Source organism: Gallus gallus, chromosome 5 (genome assembly GCF_016699485.2).
Source record: "Gallus gallus isolate bGalGal1 chromosome 5, bGalGal1.mat.broiler.GRCg7b, whole genome shotgun sequence".
Lineage (NCBI taxonomy): Eukaryota > Metazoa > Chordata > Aves > Galliformes > Phasianidae > Gallus > Gallus gallus.
The window spans coordinates 42,503,353-42,524,764 of record NC_052536.1 but is presented as its reverse complement, the minus strand read 5'-3'; the positions used below and the strand labels follow the sequence as shown (position 1 = coordinate 42,524,764).

Here is a 21,412-nt window from a genome sequence, read left to right as displayed (position 1 = left end):
AAGTCAGTTACAGATATAGCTATAAGAGGAACTTTGTTAAGCATTTCTGACCCTTTCATTATGATGCTTTCTTCCTAGCAATACATGATTTTATGATTCTTTCTCTGTCAGTCTTTCTCTGTCAGTCCATCAGTTGCTTAACTAGCTGCTCTAGTAGAGTCTTCCTGTGTATTCATTTATATATGACAAAACACTTAAGGATCAACATTTTTACATACATTTAGGGTAACAATTACTAACAGCAGAAAATGAAAGCCTTTAACACTGATGGTCAAACTAAGCAATTGCGCAACAGGTATTGCAAAAATGAGATAACAGAAGGGGAATCCAACTCAGCGGCTTTTTGTTTGATCCTGGATCCTTTCTAAGGATATATCTGAAGATACATATGAAGAGAAATATTAATTGTAAGTGTAAAACAACTGTAGGTTTATGAAGTTTATTGGTTATCAACTCACCTGGAAGTTCTATCCTCAGTGTGATGCTAAAGAGAAGTATCAGTTCTAGGAAAATGTGATTGTAATAAACAGCTGAGTTCTTCAAATTATTAAGTACCATAAAATGGTGGAAGGAGTTGTAGGCCACCTCAAACTCAAAGTGGAATCATACTGTAAGTTCAAAAACTATAGAATTTGCATACACTACCACCCTGCTCAGATGCTGTAAATTCTTCTGCTTTACTTTCTGAGTGTAACAGCAAAGAAGTCCTGGGAATAAGTCCAGAGAATGCAGCTAAGGTGACTGTATTTTAATGGTAATCCAATCTAAGTCTAAAATTAAATAAATGAAATAAATGGTTTCAAATAAATTATAGGTCAGTGACAGCTGCACTGTGGTAAGATTACAGTAAGGGTGTTTAAAATGTACCCAGCAGATTTAAATCCTTCATTTGCTACCATTACACCAGTAGATGCTGAGGAACCTGGCCTCGTTCTGCCACTGCTACCACTAACAATAGAGAGGAAGGAAATGTGATGCTGAGATCCCTGAACTAGGTGGGGGCAAGGCAGCTTTGATTTGGATCCCTTGGTAGCTTGGCGTAGTGATTACGCTAATAAGTCTAGATGAAATTCAGGGATCATTAGCTCTGATGTGGTGCTAGGGTCATGCAGCTATGCAGTCTCAGTCCCGAGATGGTAGGTTTGCCATCCACCTTGCTGTGCTTGTCTCACTCTGCACCGTGCTCTGTTTTGCACTGAGAGGCCATATTGGTTTGGGCCTATCTAGTTAAGTTCTTAAGTTTAAAATAGATCTGACTAATTGAAGGTTCCTGTTCATACTTGGCGTATGTGAGTGACTTTGACATTCAGGTAGCTGGACTATGCTTTGGCTTAAGAATGATTTCTTCTAAAATTTATGGAGCTGCCAGGCATTAGTTTTAGAACTAATGCTTTTGTGGATACTTGTCAATAATACAAGACTGCTTTTGCTGGCGTGCACCCAACAGCGTTTTGATTTGCAAAGCATTGTCTGTTTGTCTCAATACCAGGCCAGTAGTGATCACTGTTTGTTAATAGTTCTGTCTCCTAGCACATTCAATACTATTTTTATAACGATTTAAGGACATAAATACCTGCAAAGGTCCCTCAGCAAACATCACCTTGTGTAATGCATATTTTAACTAGTAAAAATTTTCACGTTCTTACTGGATGAACAATTTTCTGAATCTCTCTAATGTTTTTGCTTATACAGCTGGTCCGTTCTGTTCTAGAGGTAATGGGTAAAAAAAAACTCTCGAAGTGACCTAGGTATGAATGTGCAAAAAACAAATGGACCCTTCCAGGTGAGAAGAGTTATACCTATGTGAATAATGTGGTTGATGCAACTTGAAAATGGTATTTAGGAAAACTGTGTATGAAGATCAGGTTCATGTGTTGATTTTGAGTAAGGTCTTTTACTTTGTGTTTCAGTGGCTGTTCCCTCACCAGTGCCAGCTTGTGAACCCGAACCCAAAACAAACGGGCATTACGCATCTCCACGGCTCTCTGTTTCCTCCCGAGCAATGGTTGTTGCTACCATGGAAGCACCTTCTCAGGGCCTGCAGACAGTCATGAAGTGGAAAACTGTGGTGGCCATCTTTGTCGTGGTTGTGGTATACCTGGTGGCTGGAGGACTTGTCTTCCGTGCCCTGGAGCAGCCCTTTGAGAGTAGGCAGAAGAATACCATCGCGCTGGAGAAGGCAGACTTTCTTCGGGAACATGTTTGTGTAACCCAGCTAGAGCTGGAGACGCTGATTCAGGTAGGGCTTATGAAGATAACAGTATTTTTCAGACATCAATGTGAACAGTATGGCAGTTCTCTGATCATCTGTATTGGTGATGTAAATAGAAATTAAGTGTCTTCACTAGAATAATTAAAAATGTGTGCAAAGAAAATCAGAACTTAGTATTTGGTACAAATTTTTCTGAGAGATGACAAATTTTCAAAACATCTCTGTAAGTTTTCAAGTGATACGGTCTTATTTCTTTCTCCAACATTAAACACAGCAACAAAGAGAGGCAATAGAATATGGTAGGTGGGAATTATGAAGTAAATATTCTGTCAAGAATTTTGAAGTGATAGGCACAGTAACTTATGGGTTTGCTATTGAGAATGTTAGGTAAATTAATGATTGTGAAAGTATACAGTTAAAAATAAAAAGTAATCTGCATTTAAGAACTACAGATTTTTTAGTTCAGTTTAATATAAAAAGTTTTAGAAAAAAGTTTGAAGTAAATAAGTACTAAATATCTAGAGATAAATGAAGGATGAAATAACATGCAATGCAGCTCTATCAAAGGTAGAGTTACCTTTCATCGTTTGACATTCTAGACTTGGAAAATATGGATCTCACTTATCAGACTTCAGTACAGTATCTTGTAGAATTCCATGTGGAAACCTATCAGTGAGCCTGAAGAAAATGGAGATTAGATAAGAGATGTGAGATACTGAAAGAGTGTATTCCAACAGTGCCCAACAACAAAGTTGAACTTCAACCTCATATTTCAGACCTGAATTTGTCTGAGCTCTCCAAGAGCACAATATATTTAGGTGTGGGGCGTCACACTGGAGCCCCATTGTGATTTCAGCCTCTGTTTTGAAGAACACAGAATTGTTCCACAGAATTGGACTATTGTGTCTGTCCACTCAATTGTGCTACATAATTAGAAGTGAATCAAACTTCATTTTACAAGGTATTACAGACATAGTATTTCTATTAGGAAACTGTTCCAGTATCTCATTGCTGAGACAACAAAAGTGTTCTACTAGTTTCCAGCCTGAACTCATTCTGTAACTTTGTAGCTGGTCTTCTGTAGCCAACCTTCTTCCCTCCCTCCCCTTCCCCGTTGCTTAATCAATTCCTCTCCCTTGCCCATGTGTGCAGACAGCAATGCTCTTCTGCTTCTCCTAAGCCAAACAACATTTTTCTGTTTCTTTGCAGATAGATGTGGGCTCTCCCTGCTTGTACTGTATGTTCACAGAAGACAGGTCAGTTCTGAGTCAGAAGCTGTGTACCTGTGTTTGTGCAGCCTGGTACTTTAGCTAAGGAGGCAGCATAGTGCTGATGTGACTATACAGCTTTTGGATCAGGGCTGGCTTGGATCACACACTTCATCTGTCTGCAAAAGACAGGTGAATATGCTTAGTTTGCAGTGTGAATTCTTCTGGTCAAAGATATTGGCTCACATGCATTTCTTATGGCAGTTTTGCAGAGATTAGCATTTTCCTCACCTCCTTAGTATGATGTAATGATTAGAGGATTAAAGTTGTTTCTTTTTTCTGCTTTTTCTTTTTTTTCTGAAGGGGGAGGGGTGGGAAATATCACTATTTAAAGATGTGCAATATGCTTTGTGTATTGCAGAAAGTAAGGTGCACAATAGATATGACAAGCTAAGAACCTCAACAGAAGAGTAGACTCCTGGAAACAGACTACAATACAAAGATTTCCAAATAGCTCCCCCTTCTCTAGCCTAAGCTATGTGCCAATTTTAATTCTTTACTTTGAACAATCTCTTTTCTTTCTTTTACCTCAGAAGTGGTGATATTGAAATAATAAGCAGGCATGCTATGTGTTTAGAAGGCAAATATTCTGAACAAATCTTATCGTCTTTTGAGATCTCAGTATGTCCTTGGGCATTAAACTGGGTAACTAGAAATCATTTTGCAAAGGTAAATTAAATGGGTTTAGTAGCTTAGCATGTGAATGTCTTAAGGCTAAATAATGTGAAATATTGAGACAGATTTGTCAATAAAGAATAACTTCCTTTGGATTTTTCTGTAAGTCTGGGGGTCAGCCTGGTGCTGGGGATGTTGCTGGGTGTGCTGGTACAGAAAACTGGTTGTAACTGTCTTGCACAGAAGAACAGTGAACCACTGCTCAAAGATAATGTCAGAGGGTTAACGTGCTTTCATGCCTTCATGTCGATGATCTCAAAAGTGACATCTCCGTAGCTGGCAGAATGGATGACTGCATTGCACCAAATGTGGCATCTGCCCTTACAGCTGTGATTTCAGACTGATGTGACAGCCTCCATAGGTTCTGGCTGCTGTGCTGTGTGCAGTTATCATCTGGCTGAAGGAACTATTTTTTATTTATGTCATCTGATTATCTGATGGCCTTTAGATAGAATATGAAAAAAGACCTTAGAACTGGCTTATTTCCTTTTGTTATGGGAGTGGCTCAATGAATACTGTCATTGATTGTGCAAATGTGAATTGCCCAACTGATTTGCTAAGCTCAGACAGTGAGGTTTATCCAGAGACTTCAGAAGAAATATAGTGATGCAAGCAGTGTAAATATCTACTAAGATGCAAATCTAGATTAAAGTTATTTAAAATTTGTATTTATCTCTTGTGTTTAGTCCTGATCTAATACTAACACAATGACAGAGAGGTGGTTTTTTCTGAAGACAAATAAGTATTTCCCAGTGCAGTCTATCTTGTTCCACCTGAAGTTCTTACACTGTACATTTTTAAACCTCATTTCTGCTTCTGAAGACTTTTGTTGTGCTGAAACAAATTCATTTTTTACTGCCTTATGTGGTCTACTACTTGGATCAGTGGTGAATGGCAGAGTGAGATAATGACAAAATCAGGTGCTTTACTCCAGCACTTCTGAAATTGAATTTTCAGAGTGTGAGAGAAGGGAAATGAAGAACATGATAAAAGAGAATGAAACTTTAGTTACTTCAACTGAATTTAACTGTATTATACCCATTTGAAAATGTAACAGAAGGCAGCTGGACTGAAGTGATTGGATATAAAATTAAAAAAAAAATAGTAATTCCATATGCTTACATGATTATATGAAATGTTTTTGTTCTCATGGCATGGCATAAGCTTATTTGTAGTGGACATAAAAAAAATAACCTTGCCTTTGTAATAGTGCACACTTGGAGGTTTTTTGAAGAGGTTAAGTTATTTACAACCAGGAGAGGTGGGCAAGAAGACCATCAGTGTGTTGTGGCATAGCAATTCCTGTGAATATGACAAAGGAATTGATATTCTTTCTGTGTAGCCTGTGCACCATATCTGGGCAAAAGCTTTTGTAATGAGCCCCACTTCTGTAATAAGCTCTACACCGTGACGTAAGGGAATGGCTTGCTGCTGTAAGAAGTTATCTACGTAGATTATTGGTAGCCTGTTTTCTTCCACCGTTTCCTTCAGGGTTTCATTTAGGAGTGGGAGTGATTATAGTAAAATAAAAAATAAAGTCACCCACTTGGGAACTTAATCATATTATCCATGTCCACTAAAGACTACAGCAACTCTAATGAGTTAGTCTGTATGCTGAAAAGGAAGTGCAGTTTGAAATATGTGAGTCAGATGTTACTGGCTAATTATGCTAGTAAGAATTTCGATTTTGGATAGGCACTTTTGATTAGAGTTCTGAACTACTTTTCCCCTGAAGATAAACAAGAGAGGGAACATCCTGTGAAGATATTTTAGTTTTCAGCTGCTCAACAGGTTATAAGCCTGCTGTCTTCTCAGGGTGTTGCTTTATAAAATGAAGAGAATTGGGATGCCTTTTATGTGCTAGAAGAAAACTCTAGATGGAGCAGGAAAGAAAAGTGTTTTGAATTAACTGTGGGTCAGATTTTCCTGAAAAATGTGAAAATTTTCCAGAAAAGTGTGAAGAAAGATAATAGTAAATACTCGATTATTGAACCTTCTACCTCTGGAGGTTGGCTTCCCCGTGTCTCAATTTCCCTTCTGCCCTTGATCTTTGTTTTACCTCATTCTCCCTAAAGGATATAATGAAAAGAATTCAGATCTCTTGGACCATGTCTAATTCAGTGATGGCAAACTTGTACCTTCAGTCTAGAGATACTGCAGAGTTGTATAGGAGACTGACTGAGCTGTGGATGGTGCAGAACTTTGCAGCTGTTCTGTAGCTATGTTGCTTCCAGAACTCAGCTGCGACATTTATAGGGAGTAAGGACCCCTCTGGACTTAGATCTGGGTATTTCTGAGTATATACAGGTGGGAAATGTGTAAAATTTCATTATCTATGTGAAGTGAGAGAGTCTTGCCATTGAGATTGTCCCTGTTTGAGTTTTGTGTGAGTCTTTGTCTATCACGATACATCTGTTTAGGTGAACTCCTGATGATGGTGGTGATAAAGGGATCCTTTAATCATCACATGACCCAAAATTGCATATTAATAGCTAGTAGCTGCAAGGCTTCTCTGCTCTTCCTGCCCACTTCCTGTCTTCCTAGTGTATTCATCACTTCGTACAAAGTGCCTTGTATTTATCAGATGCATTGAAGTAGTTGGATATTTATAAATGAATGATGTCAGACAAGCTTTAAAGAAAAAAAAGAAAAGTGATTTGTTGTGGATGTGAAGGGAGGCTGAGAAGCTTTAAGCTACCTAAGGCAATGGGGGATGCTCCTTCACTTCAGCACTCAGTGTTTGGCCCTAACAGATTTGCTAAACTGTGTAAACTCAAATATGCTTTAAGTGTTCCAATTAGCTCAATGACATTCACACGCTCATGGGGAAGGCAACCAGCATTCCTTGGCAGAAGTAAGGTAACAGGGTAGCTGACAGCGTGTCATGGCCTATTTAAGCAGGCAACCTGTCTGTGATGCTGATTTATGCTCTTCTGGGTAAACAAACAAATGATCTCTGCTTTCACAGCACCTGCAGTGCCCTGGCTTCATGTAACTGGTCCATTCCAGTCTGGAGTTTGCTTGTGCTGTAATTTTACGGTCAGCTTTGCCTGACATGCAGAAAGACTGTTGAAAAGAGTTGTCCCGTACTGATCTCCTTAGATACACCTGACCTCTGTCTTTATCTGTGTGCCTCTTCTCCTTCATCACCTTTCCCTATGTTGACACTAGTGTTTTTGGCATTAGTGTTTTTGAACTTATACTGGAGAAGCAGATTAGCTGGTAGTAGCCAAGAAAAAACATGTAACTTTCAGCAGATGCAGTAGATTCATGTTGGCTTAAGTCGACTTTGAAGCTACACTACTCACAATACCTTGCTGCAAGAAGTGGCTTCTCTGACCCCTTTTTGTCAACCATGGGATGCTTGCAGACATTCTCCATTCCCTCCACCCCCATTCTCTGTCCTCATTCTCCATCCCCCAATCCCTGATTGCGAAGTTGTTTCATGATGTGTCCACAGTTATTTGTTCATTTTAAATGGCATATATATATATAATTTTTACTTTAGTTAGCATAAAAAATAAATAACCCTATCAATTATTAATTGCTTGGGAAATAAAATCTTTGGCTGGCTAGCTTCAGTTGACTTCATGAACATTATTTGTATTTACCACCCTTCTTGCTGCTTCCAACATCAGCTTTTCCCACTGGAGAATTTCTTCCTCTGACAGTTACTGCTGCAAGAACAATATTTATGGATCTCTTTTGATGTTGGACCTCTGCTTCCCCAGTGCTTTGTATCTTTTGTCATTTATTGTGTCTTTATTCCACTTTAATATCTGTTTGGCTCAGTCATATATTCAGATCTTGTGTACAGAGGATACTAATATACTTGGAGCAGGTATTAAAAAGTAAATCTAAGCTGTTCTCATGGTCCTATAAATTATTTTTGGAGCCTATACTTATTTGCATAGGATACAGTAAGGCACACGCAAGGCTGATTTGTTGTCTTTTTCTTTGCAGCATGCTATTGATGCGGATAATGCAGGAGTCAGTCCCATAGGAAATTCCTCTAACAACAGCAGTCATTGGGACCTTGGAAGTGCCTTTTTCTTTGCTGGAACAGTCATCACAACAATAGGTATGTTTATGTTTATCTTTTAAAATACATAGTCAAGTTGCGAGCTGGATTACAAATAAATTTGTGGAAGGTAGATCACAAAGAAGTAAAGTGGCTAATCTGTATTTCAATTCTCAGGAAGTGTGCCTCTGTTGTGTCTCAAGGGCACTGGGCCTCTGGGTAAATAGTCAGAAGCTGTTTCCATAATTAGGGTAGAAAAACAGTGCTGAACTGAAAACAAGTAGCACTGATGTAGCTGAGGGTTTCTTATGCTGTTCTTAATGTTAGGGCAGGGGAACTTAATTATCACTTGAAAGATGAAGAATCAGTATTAGATGAAATAACTGTTATATGTTTTTGGGAATTTTAATTTTAATATTAAAAATTAATTCACCCATGAGTAACTCTCTTTCATCAAATTTGATTTATACTCTTAAATTTGGTACAAAAATTTCTTTTTTTACACTACTACTGGTAACTGGAAATGGACCACATAATTAACACTTTATATTTTAAAAACCTTCCTAGTTTTCATGCTGGTAATATGTTACTGGAAAGAATGTCACAAACTATAGATTATGCAGAAACAAACAAACAAACAAACAAAAGTATTCTGGAATTCATGGCCTTGAAATATTTTTACTTTTTTTCTCTGGTATGTGCAGGGTGTTCTAACAAGCTCCATTTACTTTTCTTGTACCACTGATTTTAGTAAATTTGTTATTCAAGCCCTTGTCATTTGTGTCCTCTGTATATTGTGTCCAATGTATTGAGCTTCATCATCTCTGACTGCTCACTTTAGGTGTGCTAGGGTTTCTGTCCTGTCTTCTGTGAAGGAGTTACTCAAAGATGAAGCAGCTGGATTTTCATGATTCTGGTCTGAAGGAAAATAAGATAAACTGATATCACTGGTGGCAAAGTTAATCTCCTGATAATTATACACTGGCTTTGTAAGTTTAAGCTAGATTTCAGTGCTGTCTTGGTTAGGAGTCAGGAGTTTAGAAACCACTGGCAACTTTTTTTGCTTTTTATTTGCATTGCTTTTAAGTATTCTTTTGATTTAAACCGTGAGAGTCTGATTTCTGCAAGTTCTTTACATGGCTAATACAACAAAATAACCTGGTGCATTTGCAAGACTTGGTGTGTTGCCCAAAAAGTAGAGTCCTGTATATTTAGATCAGTGGAGTCTTGTGCTTTTACTTTGTTATCAGGATGAGGATGAATGAGTGATTACATAAAGCATACTCCTTTATGTGGTCCTCTATACGCTAAGCTACATTGCCACGTATTTTTTATGGCAGCGTAAAACCAGGAGGCGGAGATAAAGAAAATATTTCTGAATCAAATGTTTATAAAACCCTCCCTAAATATTTGTTTACTCAGTAGACCCTAGTGACAAGCTTTTAAATTACTCATTGAAATAAATGCCACTTTATAGGCATAGTTTATGTAAGCATATTCTTTGGCATCTGCTATTAAAATAACTTATTGAAAAGTACTTGGATGTTTGCCCATATCTGCTTTAAGTTCTCCATGAATTAGATTTTTATAGGCTGCATAAAGCCTACGTATTGTGTCTGGGCATGGAAATGATTTTATTTTATCCACCAGAGCCCTGTTAGTGTCCCTGATATGCAGACACTCAGCAGATTACTTGGTCATTCTCAGTCCACTGGCTAGCAGAGCCTGAATTTTCTCAGACTTTTAGGAGAAATCTGAGATCTTGGATGCAGCTATGAAAAGAACTGTGGTTTGGAGAGTAGATAGTGTTGTGAGTCAGCATAGTCCTTTCTCCATCATGTGAGAGATGGATTTATCCAGTGCTAGTGTTACAGAAAGCTGGTTATCACAATCATATTGTCTCCGGATCACCTTCATATCGAACCATCTCTGGTGTACAGTTAAACAGGACTGTACTATATATTCCTCATATTCCTGTTCCTAAATACATTCTCCTCTCTTCCTATGTGTTGCAAAATCTGAAAAATGCTTTTCTGTAGCTTTAAGAGGCAGTACAAACGTGTTTTCTTTGCACTCATCAGAGTGTGAGGGGAGAGGAAATTATGAGTTAACCACTGAAAATGAATCTTGTCAGGTGAATCACACTCCTGTCAGGAAATTATTGACAGAGCCCAAGAGGAGCAGCAGTGTGCAGGCACCACGCCAGCACTGCATGATCTTTGTGCCATAAGTCAAGCTAGATTAGTTAATCACAAAACAACTTTAAATAGGACCTGAATTTATAGAAGATATGGGTAACTGAGTATACAAATGGAGAACTAAATCTCTGTGGGTAGCTTGCCTGGGAAGTGACATCATTCCATGGAAAATCTGTAAATAGAAATCACTTGTGAAACAAAGGCATCTCTTCAGTAACAGCCCATTAGTTTTTCTAAAAAGCCCCATATAAATTTGAAGTTTCCAACAACTGTTTTTCTCTACAGGGTATGGAAACATTGCCCCAAGCACTGTTGGCGGCAAGATATTCTGCATCTTGTATGCCATCTTTGGCATTCCTCTGTTTGGCTTCTTGCTGGCTGGAATTGGAGACCAACTTGGAACAATCTTCGGGAAGAGTATCGCAAGGGTGGAAAAAGTTTTCAGAGTAAGCTCTGTCAGTTTTTTGCTTCTATTGTGTAACTTGCTTTTAATTCTGTTGCTGTTATCTGCAGTCCTTTTTACATGTTAGGCACCCTGAAGGATTTACATTCCAAGCTGAGGAGATGCTTAATCTCCTTAAAAGCCTTTGTAGTCAGTTGAAAGAAATAGACTTCTCTAGATGGTGATGCAAGAGGAGGCTCAGTATTTCCTTTCTGAGGACCCATCATTTTTTCAATGACTGTAGGCTATTTCTGGAGAATGTATCTACTAAACTAGCTTCTTTACAAGGACTAGTTTAAAACAGCCTTCCAAACAGCACAGGTTATTTTTGATGAGTGTATCTGATCACTGAATATAGACAGAAGTTAGTATAACATCTGGAGGAAGAGGGATGCTGAGTAGGTCCCGACTGTATTACTACTAAAGCTTAAAGGACTTGGAAATCAGGATTACTGGAGTAAATACGAACTTGGAAAGAGTAGACCTACCAGTACAAGAACTGGCATAATACCAGTACATAGAATTGTCTTCATTGTGTTTACCCACTCTATATACTTTACGTACATAGACTTCTGCGTGGAGTTTCTAGATTTGAGTGGGTCATATAATTTCCCTTCTTCTAGATGATACCATCTAGTTTTTTGGGGGTCTATATCACCAAGAGCAATTCTTTTGCAAGCACTGCTGCAGATCTGGCAAATGATAATTTGCTAATTTGCTGATGGTTCACTTCAGGGACTCTCTCTCTGAAGCAGAACTTCTAGAAGTGACCTGTATGATGGTTTCTTTGGAGGCAGCATAACTGGAGGTAAGTCTTCACAGGGACAGAGAAGATGAAAAGCTGTCCAAACTGGCTAGCTTAGTAGGCATCTATTTCTAAAACATTCCCACAGATGAGAGCAAATTACTTGTAGCTATATTTTAAAGGAAATAATTGAGTATTAAACTGGAGTATGAGCAATTTCCCTTTTAATTAAGTTACTGTGAAGTGTCCCAGACCAGCCATAAGGAGTGCCTCTCAGACTAAATGTGGAAAAAGGTGGCTGGTTGATTATGGGTGAGTAAGCATTTACATGCCTGACTGAACACTTGAAAATGGCCTACATTTTTATGAACTAAAAATAAGGTTATTGAAAGGTGACTCGGGCTGGGTGATTCTGCAAAAACAAAAGTAGCCAAGATCAAGACTTTCTTTCCAGGCTAGCTTCTTGTTACTGTACCTACTTCACCTGAAAGGAATCTTGAGACCTTCCAGACTGCTTCTGCTCCTCCAAAAGTAATGTGATTATAATATGAACAGAGAGTCAGAAAATCTTTGATTAATTCTCAACTGTACTACTGGCTTTCTAGGTGACTTGGACAAAACCATTAAACTATCAGCATGATAATTTACAAATAAAAATATTACATGACCTATTTGAAGTATTTTAAGATTCACAGATGAATGTTGATACTAATATTTGATACAGAATATAGCTCTGCATCACATAATGGGAGTTCTTTTGGTATTCAAAGTATTCCTTTCTTTTCTTGAGTTAATGCAGTTGCTGGTTTTTTATAATCATCCAAACTATTCCTTTTCCTCCTTGGCATTCTGAGAGTTTCCAAAGCAATGTACATATCCCCAAGATATGTTTATTCCTTCTACTTTGTTTCTCATAAATACATAATATATACTTTACATTAGCTAATTATAATAATTATTATAATGATATAATGATATATATAATGACATAATTATATCTATATAAATTATTAATATGTTTTGTTTACATAATAGGAAACCATGTATGTTTGAAACTAATTAGAGAATCCAAAAGTGAAGCAACCCTTCTTGATTTAATTATGAGCAGTGAGCAACACTTAGCTCTATATGTAGTTTCTGTTTCTTTTGTTTAATGTGTAAGTCTTGTTTCTTACTTTGTCTCCATGAGGAACTCAAATTCAACATATTTGTGGGTGTAAATCAACCTGCTACAACTGCTAGAGAAGACACAAAAATTTGTAGAATATTTATAATGAGACTGAAGAAGACACTGGAAGAGCTAAGAAAATGTTGAGTAGTGTGCCTCACAAATCTTTTGGAATTAGCCGAGGCTCACTGAGTGTGTATCAGCATCTACTGATATTGTGTACTGCATTTCTGAAAGCTTTTGAGAAGTTTTCTCATCAAAGGCTATAAGAAAATCAAGCTGTGATGAGGAAAGAGAGAAGATCTCTCACATCAGTAACTGTCTGAAAGAGAAATGGAGATTAGGAGTAGAGCATTGGTGTGAATCAGCTGGAGTCCTGTTGGAATCTTACTGTTTTGACAGGAATGGTCTGGAGCGATTCAGACAAGAAGATGAATATGCAGATGACAGAAGCTACAGATGACAGTGTCTGCAAATTGCATCTCTAGAAATTTCAGAATAGTTAAAATGAGAGGTGCAAAATGATGATAAGATGATAAATGAAATCTAGTGTTAGCAATACGAAATAATGCTGAGTTCTTTAGTTTGAGGAAAGAAATTCTAATATATTTAGTCAGAGATGACAACTGTATTTCACTACTCGTACAGGGACTTGGGATTACTGTGGATGTTTTTTTGAAGATAACTCTGCAAAACCTAGTGGTGGTTAAAAAGTGTAAGAGTGTCAGCAAAGGGGCTAAGAACCAAATGGAAAAGACCCTTCTGTCACTGCACAAATCCATGGTGCAATTGCACCATAAGCCCTCCATTCAGTTCTAATAACCCAATTTCTAAAAACAATTAAGAGAAATTAAAAACAGTACTAAGGTCTGCACCTGCAGGCCTTCTAGCTGAGTCTCTAAGGCTGCATTCACTACCTACCCATATTACTTGCCTTCTAATGGATTCTTGCCTCTCTAGTACATCACGGGCAATTTGGGACAGTCCAGCTTGTACCTCTGAGGAAGGAACTTCATAAGGTCTTATCAAATAGACACTACACCCACAGTGTTGACAGAATATTTCAGCACAGGAGCTGGACACATGCCACTGCTTGTTTTGATAATAAAAGTAATGTTTCCACTTTTTCAGTGTGTAGATAACCAGAAAAATAACTATTTACTTCCCTGTGATTAAGGAGGGTTGGAAGTACTTCACTGCAAAACAGTGCTTTGGGAAAAACAGGAACTTCCACATATCTTTTTAGGAAAGGGATGCGCTGGACTGGACTACAAGGAGGAACCCCAAACATCATACATTGGCTAATTTATGCTGTCTCTCCCATTGTAATAATGCTGCTTCATAAAAGTAAATAAGCATCAACCAGGTCACAGACTTAAATCAAAGTGTCCCCCACACAGACTCTCCCTATTCAACTACTGATTACTCTGATATAGGAGTTGGATATGATAATCTTTGTGGGTCCCTTCCAACTTGGGGTATTCTGTGATTCTAAGATTCTACATCCCATCTTCAATAACCTGGACAGAAACTATCTACAAATCTATTCTCATGTACATACAAATGTGATGTTTGTATGTACAGGGTCATTAGATGCACTACATATTCATGAGTCATCTGGGTTCAGTGATGAACTGTGTTCCGTTCCAAGCTCATCTGAAAAAATCAAGTAAAATCTCAGCATTTAATTGAAAAGTTGATAATTTTTGTAATCCTTTTCAGCTAGCATTCACACTATAGAAATTAAATATACATTGAAAGGTGTCATAAAACCATAAAAATAGTGTTGTTACCTTGCATACAGGAGGGAATTATGAATGACCTGAGGCTGTTTCTATAACAAGCAGCAGAACAAACTCCTTCTAATCTAAATTCAAAACGAATCCAATCTAAATTCTTTTAGATTGTCCTATACACACAGAGGTTGAAAGCATCTAAAGATAGAAAGGATAGCACTCCAGAGTACACAGCTACAGAATGCACTGTCATTATCATGAGTTAAATATAGGCTAGATTCAGATAGTCTTTATTCAGACTTTGTAACAAGTATTTAGATTCTAACTGGAGGTAGATCAGATGGCCATAACTAGACAGATCTTCCCTCAGTTTGCAGTTTGGTACAGATGCAGACATTGAGTGTGGGCACATCATGCTTATGAGAGTACTTCAGGATTTTCTGGCATGTAAGGTGAAACTGCTGGGAGCATTTCCTGGGCTTGATGACTCCTTTCACTGCTACAGCTTACTACAGTGGTGCTGAGGACAAGCCTACAGCAGGTAGAGCATTGATCGCCATACAGGGATGTGAGCAAGCAGTCAGAAATGTGGTTCGTGGCAAGACTTCTCCACTGAAGCTTGTGCATATAGAAAGTACAGTACTTTGTGTAGAAATACAGTGTCTCTGTAAACAAAGCATGATTCTCTGAATGAGAATTATCAGACCAGGTACATCTGATGCCTGTCTTTCCAGTGTTAAGTTTAAAGAACTTGTTTGCCTGTTGGCCTCTTGAGAAATGATGTGCTCTAGATATGAAAGACCTATAAGTATTATGGAAATTACATGCACTTTCCCCGTCCCCCAAAAAACAAAGCAAAACAAAACAACAACAACAACAAAAACAGCAATGGGCTATATCTGAACCTTGAAAAAGATCCAGGAAAAAACAGTTATTGTTGGAAGCTTGGACTGGAAGTGGGGCAGGAGTAGAAGTCCCACTGAGCCACTGGGAAGCTTTCTTTAAGCAACTTCTAAAGCCCTACCTTTCTGAAACACTGCTATTTGCCTTTCTGGATAGATTAGATTTATCCTACCTATTATTTCTCTTAGAAAATCAAAATCTTTTTAGTGATTTTTGCCTTCTCTGATCTCTTTTGTTATTGTACTAGTGTCAGGATTTATCTTTATGAATTCCTTATCTAAAAATGAGTACAACAGCTCAAGGGAAAGAAACTTTGTAGAGGAGAGTAACTGGTCCAGTTGCTGGTCCAATGAAGCTGTGAGAGGTTTCCTTTACCTCCTCTGCACTGGGTTAATGCCAAAACTCAGAACCCCCATCTGCTCCCTGCAAGGCTCTAATTTACTCTGTACTCTGTATCTTGCTGACCCACACCAGCATTAGTTCTTACTTTTTTAGCAGATATGTTAAGCTTTTAGATGCTACTGTTCTCAAAGCCTGAAATTCAAATTCAGATCACAGCTCAGGCCAAACAGGGAAATCATTCTGGATTTGCAATTGTTTTTATTATGTCCAAAATTCAGCATATTGTTAATAGATAAATGTACTGTAACCTTAGTGACGTTAGCTAGCAAGAGCCTATACAGATTTCTGAATATACAATGTTGAAAAGCTTGCACTCTCACTTTGTTCTTAATATCTGACACCTTCATTTCTGAGCATATAAAGTTATGTCAAACTGATGGAAAAGTTTCATCTCTACTTCTTCCTGACATCTAATCAAATGATACCAGGAATCAACAAAATCTTTTTTAAGTTCTATTTCATTTCCTTACTAGCCAACATTGATGTGTTACTACAGTAGCTGCTAACATCACACTGAGGCTACAAACATCTTATCTTAGGGTTTTTCTTTTCTGTTTTAAATTTTTTTTTAAATGTAGAGTTATTTACTGTTACTTTCTGTAAGGTAAAAAGCTGTGTTTTTAATATTTTAATTCTATTTTATTTTTATCACACTCAAGAGCTTTCACAGAGGAATGAGCTAGAGCAATGATCAATCTGCCATCTGCTGGTATTCTGTCTCTCGACAGAACTGTCAGGAGAGGGTATGAAATTCAAACCAGTGGTGCATGTACACAGTATTATTCCAAGATGATTCAAGATTTATGAACTGAAAGTCCAGTGTTCAGAGTTTAGTCTAACAGTTTCCTGGGTCATTTCCACCAAAACAAAATGTCTGATGAATATAAAAATTCTGCCACCAGAAAGGAATCCTATGCTTTTATAATCTAATAAGAAATTCTTATTGTTGCAATAAAGACGGTAGATCTAATTACATTCTATTATAGGTTATTACCACTTTGAGACCATAGAAGCCAGCCAGGAACAGGACTTCTGTACTAAGATTGTTTAGAAACAGTGATTTATAAACATTATTTTTAAATGGACAGGAAAATACATAGGCAGAGGAAATGTGATTGTAGCAAATGACAGGTTGGTGTGAGATGGAAAGTTTTGGAGGAAAGAAGCCCACTGGAAATTAAAAAAAAAGTGAGGCTGAGAAGTTGGAAGAAGTGGTTAAGGATGACAGAAATTAAATGAAGCTGACATGAAGAATGCAGAGGTAGAACCAAACAGCCATTCACAGAAGAAATTTTCCCTCATAATTTCAGGTGTATTTTGATCTATCCACCTGTCTCTGCTCTACTGATCTTCCTGCTCCTCCAAACCTGGAACTGCTGTTAGGTTCTTCCTTGCAATTATTTTCCATGAGATATGTGGCAGAAAGTAAGAAGGAAGCACAATTGCATGATTTCCTCAGAACAGACTTCCCTCATCATAATCCTGCAAGCAATAAGGTCACAACAAGGAGTGAGTGCTGAGGCTACTTTACTTTCTTCACCACTTCAAATCAGCAGTCCCTATTATGGACTCTTATAATGTGTTGACCTTGCTGGATGCTGATACACAGGATGGATAGGGCCTTGCTCTTTCAGGTGGGTGAGTTGTACGTAAATCTTGCCTTAAGCTGACTGGTCTTGCAGCCATCCTAGGCAGAATTACAGATGTAGGAGTAAAGGCTCTGAAAACTACTACTGCAAGGCATGCATCTAGTCCAGCAATGTAGAAAGTGTGTGGTAGACTTACAGTTGAATTTCCTTTCACTGACAAGAATATTTCTTATGAAGTTCCTAAGTTAGCTGCAGAATAACTCTGAGGAAGAGATGATGCAAATTCTGTTGTCATTCACAAGATCTCCTTGTTACTGAAGGACCAAAGGTGATATAGCCTTGGAGAGAAACATTACACAGTGTGTGCTGACTTGAAGCTGTTTTCATTTGATTTTTGCAATTTTATGCCTCTCTCATTGCTTGAGAACTTGGTTCTTTGAAGCTGCTACTGTTTTGCTCCAGATGCAGCAGAATTACTTGCTCAGGAAAAAATTAATCTGTCTGGTGAGTGCTTGTACAGATAAAAAGATTTGTTGTACAGTGCTGATTTACAAATTCAGAGTAGTAGAAACAGCAAATGCATGTGGAGTCTCAGCTCATTATCTATTCTTTTGCCTGTAACTCCTGAATTGTCAGGCTGAGAGTTACAGTTTCATGAACAATGTGAAAGGGGTACTTGTACATTAAAAAGGCATTGTTTTATATATGTACATACTTATATATGTACACGCTTAACTATGTGAGCACTTCAATGTACATTTCAAACCTGAGTATTCTGAAATTTAGGAGTGATTTAAACCAAAACCTAAATGCAGATAAAAATCTTGCAGTCACTTATCCTAAACTTATGGATGTATGCATGGTCAGATACTAGAAAAAGAGATCTGCCGGTAATGAGTTGTCCTTCATAATTCTCAAGGATATTTATCTAAAAGTGGACTTCACCACATAAGAATAGTAAAAAACTAGGCATACACTAGTGCTTGGCAGCAATACATCTGTAGTGCCTTATGAAACTAGTGAGTTCTTTACTTCATTTCCAGTTCCTCTATTTCAGATCTGAAGATGTTTTTGTATATTAGCTGATGATAGAAGTGAAACTAAGGAATGTAGGTACTGTAAGAATCCAGAACTTGCAGTGTCTGCACAGGCTGTATGCAAAGAGCATAGCAGAAAGAGCAGCTTGGAAGAGAAATTCACAACAGCTAGAATCATGAGCAAGATGCACCAGACTTAGCAAATGCTGTGCTTCTATTTATTTTAGCTTATTTTCCTCATTGAACTGTATTTAGACCACAAAGAACTATCTACAGTTGGTGCTGAGGAGTTACTCTTCTGAATTTTTTGTCTGTAAAGATTTAAGACTGATGTGCTGTCTTCAGGGAAATGAGACGTCAACACAATGGCTTTTTCAGCCTATGAAAATTCAAACAGTCTGTCTTCCACCACAATGGAATTGATTGTGAGCAACTTTTGATAGATGTACACCTCAGTCCTTCCTCATGAAAAGGAGTTTCACTGAGCAGAAAACAATAGAACGCAGTGTGGAAGTGTGTTTCAATCCTTTTAATAAACAATCTGACAACTGTTACATTTAAAATACACGAAGCCCTTCTGAAATCCAGGGCTTCATTTTCTAGCTTAGTGCTTTAGTTTGGAAAACCCTGGGTGCATTCACTTCTAGTTCATCAGTAATTTATCTGCTATTAAGAGGACTGTTAGTCTCTGTGTACTCTACAGAAGTATTCTTCCTTTTGTTCCTTTCTGCTTGGACTCCTTCAATGCTATTCCTAAAAACAGTTGTTCTTCTAACTGCTTTTCTTGGCTGTAAAGCAGTCCAGACCCAGGGCCATCTGGGCACTTCACTGTGGTATGCCTAGCAATGGCAAAAGTATGACTGTTGACTCTTGCAGTGTTGTAGTGGAGGATAAAATGCAGCAGTGGTAAGTTTACAATGCCTGTCTCTGAAATACCTTGAGAAGGTACAGGCCACATCTTTTCTGCTTCCAGCCAGTACTTGGAAATGGAACAGGAAGTTTTATTTTTATTTTTGGTCATTACCTGCTTTAGTAGTCCTCACACTGTACTGCTTAATACAAGATAGAGCCAAATGATAACCCTGTGGATGAACTAAGTGAGCAATGGTGCAGGCTGTGACTTCATTACATGCAATGACTCTTCACCAGAGCTAAATTTGTCTATGAATTCTTTTTAAGTTCAATCTCTGCCTTGTGGTACAAATTTTAATATACCATTGTTAGTTTTTGATTCAAATACTCTGCTGTATTTAAGCTACAGGAAAGTATATTTGCTTCACAGTGCTTAGACTATACACTTGGAATCAAAAATTCATGACAAAATCTGTGGATCCCAGCCATGGAGTATCTGTTTTTGGCATTTTATCTCTACAAATTGGGTATTTAATTCAGTTAGCAATGCTTATCTGCTTAAGGGAAAATAACCCAAATGAAGCAAACCTTTTGGAGGTTTGTTTTTACCCAAAGCCCTTTGTTGCCAAGCATCAGTTCAGAATCCAAAGCTTACCTCAGCTGGCTGTGGAGCACATCTTTCTTTAATCATGCAAGTCAACAAACGCTTGCAAATTGACTTCCAATTTAAGGGTTAGTTTTTTCCTGAAGAGTTAGGTACAGACCTTGACATCTCTCTAAGGCCTTTTAGACCTGTCCACCTTTTGGTCTTTTAGGCCTGAAGGCTGAGTGAAATACAGCATCAGCCTGAGGCAACTTCAAAGTGAGGATCATGGAAGTCTTGAAGAGAGTCTACTTCTGAGCAGAGCCACAGGAGGTGTTGAGCCTAGGGGTAATTGAAAAATCTGTTGGGGGCTGCTAGAAAGAGAAGGCAGCAGCTTTAAGAAGGGAGAATAAGTCAACATCAGGAAGAGATAATAATTGTTTCAATTTGAGAATCAAATGAATCTCACAAAATAGATCATAATATAAATGGAGGAAAGACTATTCTAAAATGAGGCTTTATAACTAGTTAAATCTTGAGTGTATTGTTATCTGGAACCTCAACTCAGCTCAGTGCATCAGAACTAAAACCTAATATGCATTGAAGTTCATCCCACAAAGTAATTATTGCTGGTATTACTGTAATGCTTATTTTTCTGTTTGTTAAACAGAGAGCAATCTAACTCAGAGCTATAGAGCATTAGCTACAGGGCATTACAGAGGAAATATTGTACTGTTTTGTCTGCTTACACGAGGCCTTTTAATGTGTTTCTGTTGTTTTTTTTCTTTACTAGAATTTCAAACATTTAATAATTTCTCTTACTGGAGTGATACTCTTGTCACTGAACTGCAATGCCTCTAATATTTTACAGCTCTTGCAAACAGCATCATCTACAAAAACAAATGGAGAATCCCTGATAAATGCAAAATTTTTATTTATTGGTGTTGAGTATTCATCTGTATTACACTATATTGTAACAATACATTCTTCATTTGGGAAGCAGTTTTCATTATGTTGCATTCTGGTGGTAGATAGACTCCCGCTATTGGGTGTATGAACCCAACATCCTTTCTTTATTTTATTATTCCTTTCTTTATATTTATTATACTTGCTTTTTGTAGTGTGCCTTTCATTTTAGAATCTGTCTGAATGTTTACAGAGAATAAATTAATAAACCAAAGACAGGTATAGTAGGCAATTGAATGACAGAAAACTGATTTAAGTGCAAGGTAAGAGAGTATTTGGCAATTGATTCTATTGTGTCTGAGTAGAAGGATTTCCAAACATAAGAATGATGATTTATCTTCCTTAAAGAAGAACATAAATGATGAGTAATAATGATGAAGTGCATTTTCAGGAAATGGTTTTCTTCCTCTAGAAATCTTTATCTATTCAGGCAAAGTATTTATTTTCATCAGAGATTATCCACAGAATATGATCTCTGTCTTTTTGCCAGCTATTGTTATCTCTAGGTGCTTTTTTTCTGTTTTCTATGCAGAAAAAAGTTTAGCAGAATCTATTTCTCTGTATCAAAGCCTGGTGTTTGCCAGCTCTCATCTGGTTTGAAACCAGGTTAGTATT

At 37.7% G+C, this 21,412-nt stretch overlaps 1 protein-coding gene across 4 annotated transcripts in view; it reads left to right on the top strand.

The window, feature by feature from the left end:
• Positions 1–21,412, top strand: part of KCNK10 (potassium two pore domain channel subfamily K member 10) — a 73,686-nt gene that overhangs the window by 37,751 nt on the left and 14,523 nt on the right. For all 4 annotated transcript variants that reach the window (XM_040701569.2, XM_004941854.5, XM_040701568.2 and 1 more), the window contains exons 3-5: positions 1,911–2,239; positions 8,119–8,236; positions 10,660–10,820. In XM_040701569.2, the coding sequence (XP_040557503.1) occupies positions 1,911–2,239; positions 8,119–8,236; positions 10,660–10,820 (608 nt within the window). The remainder of the gene's footprint in view (positions 1–1,910; positions 2,240–8,118; positions 8,237–10,659; positions 10,821–21,412) is intronic.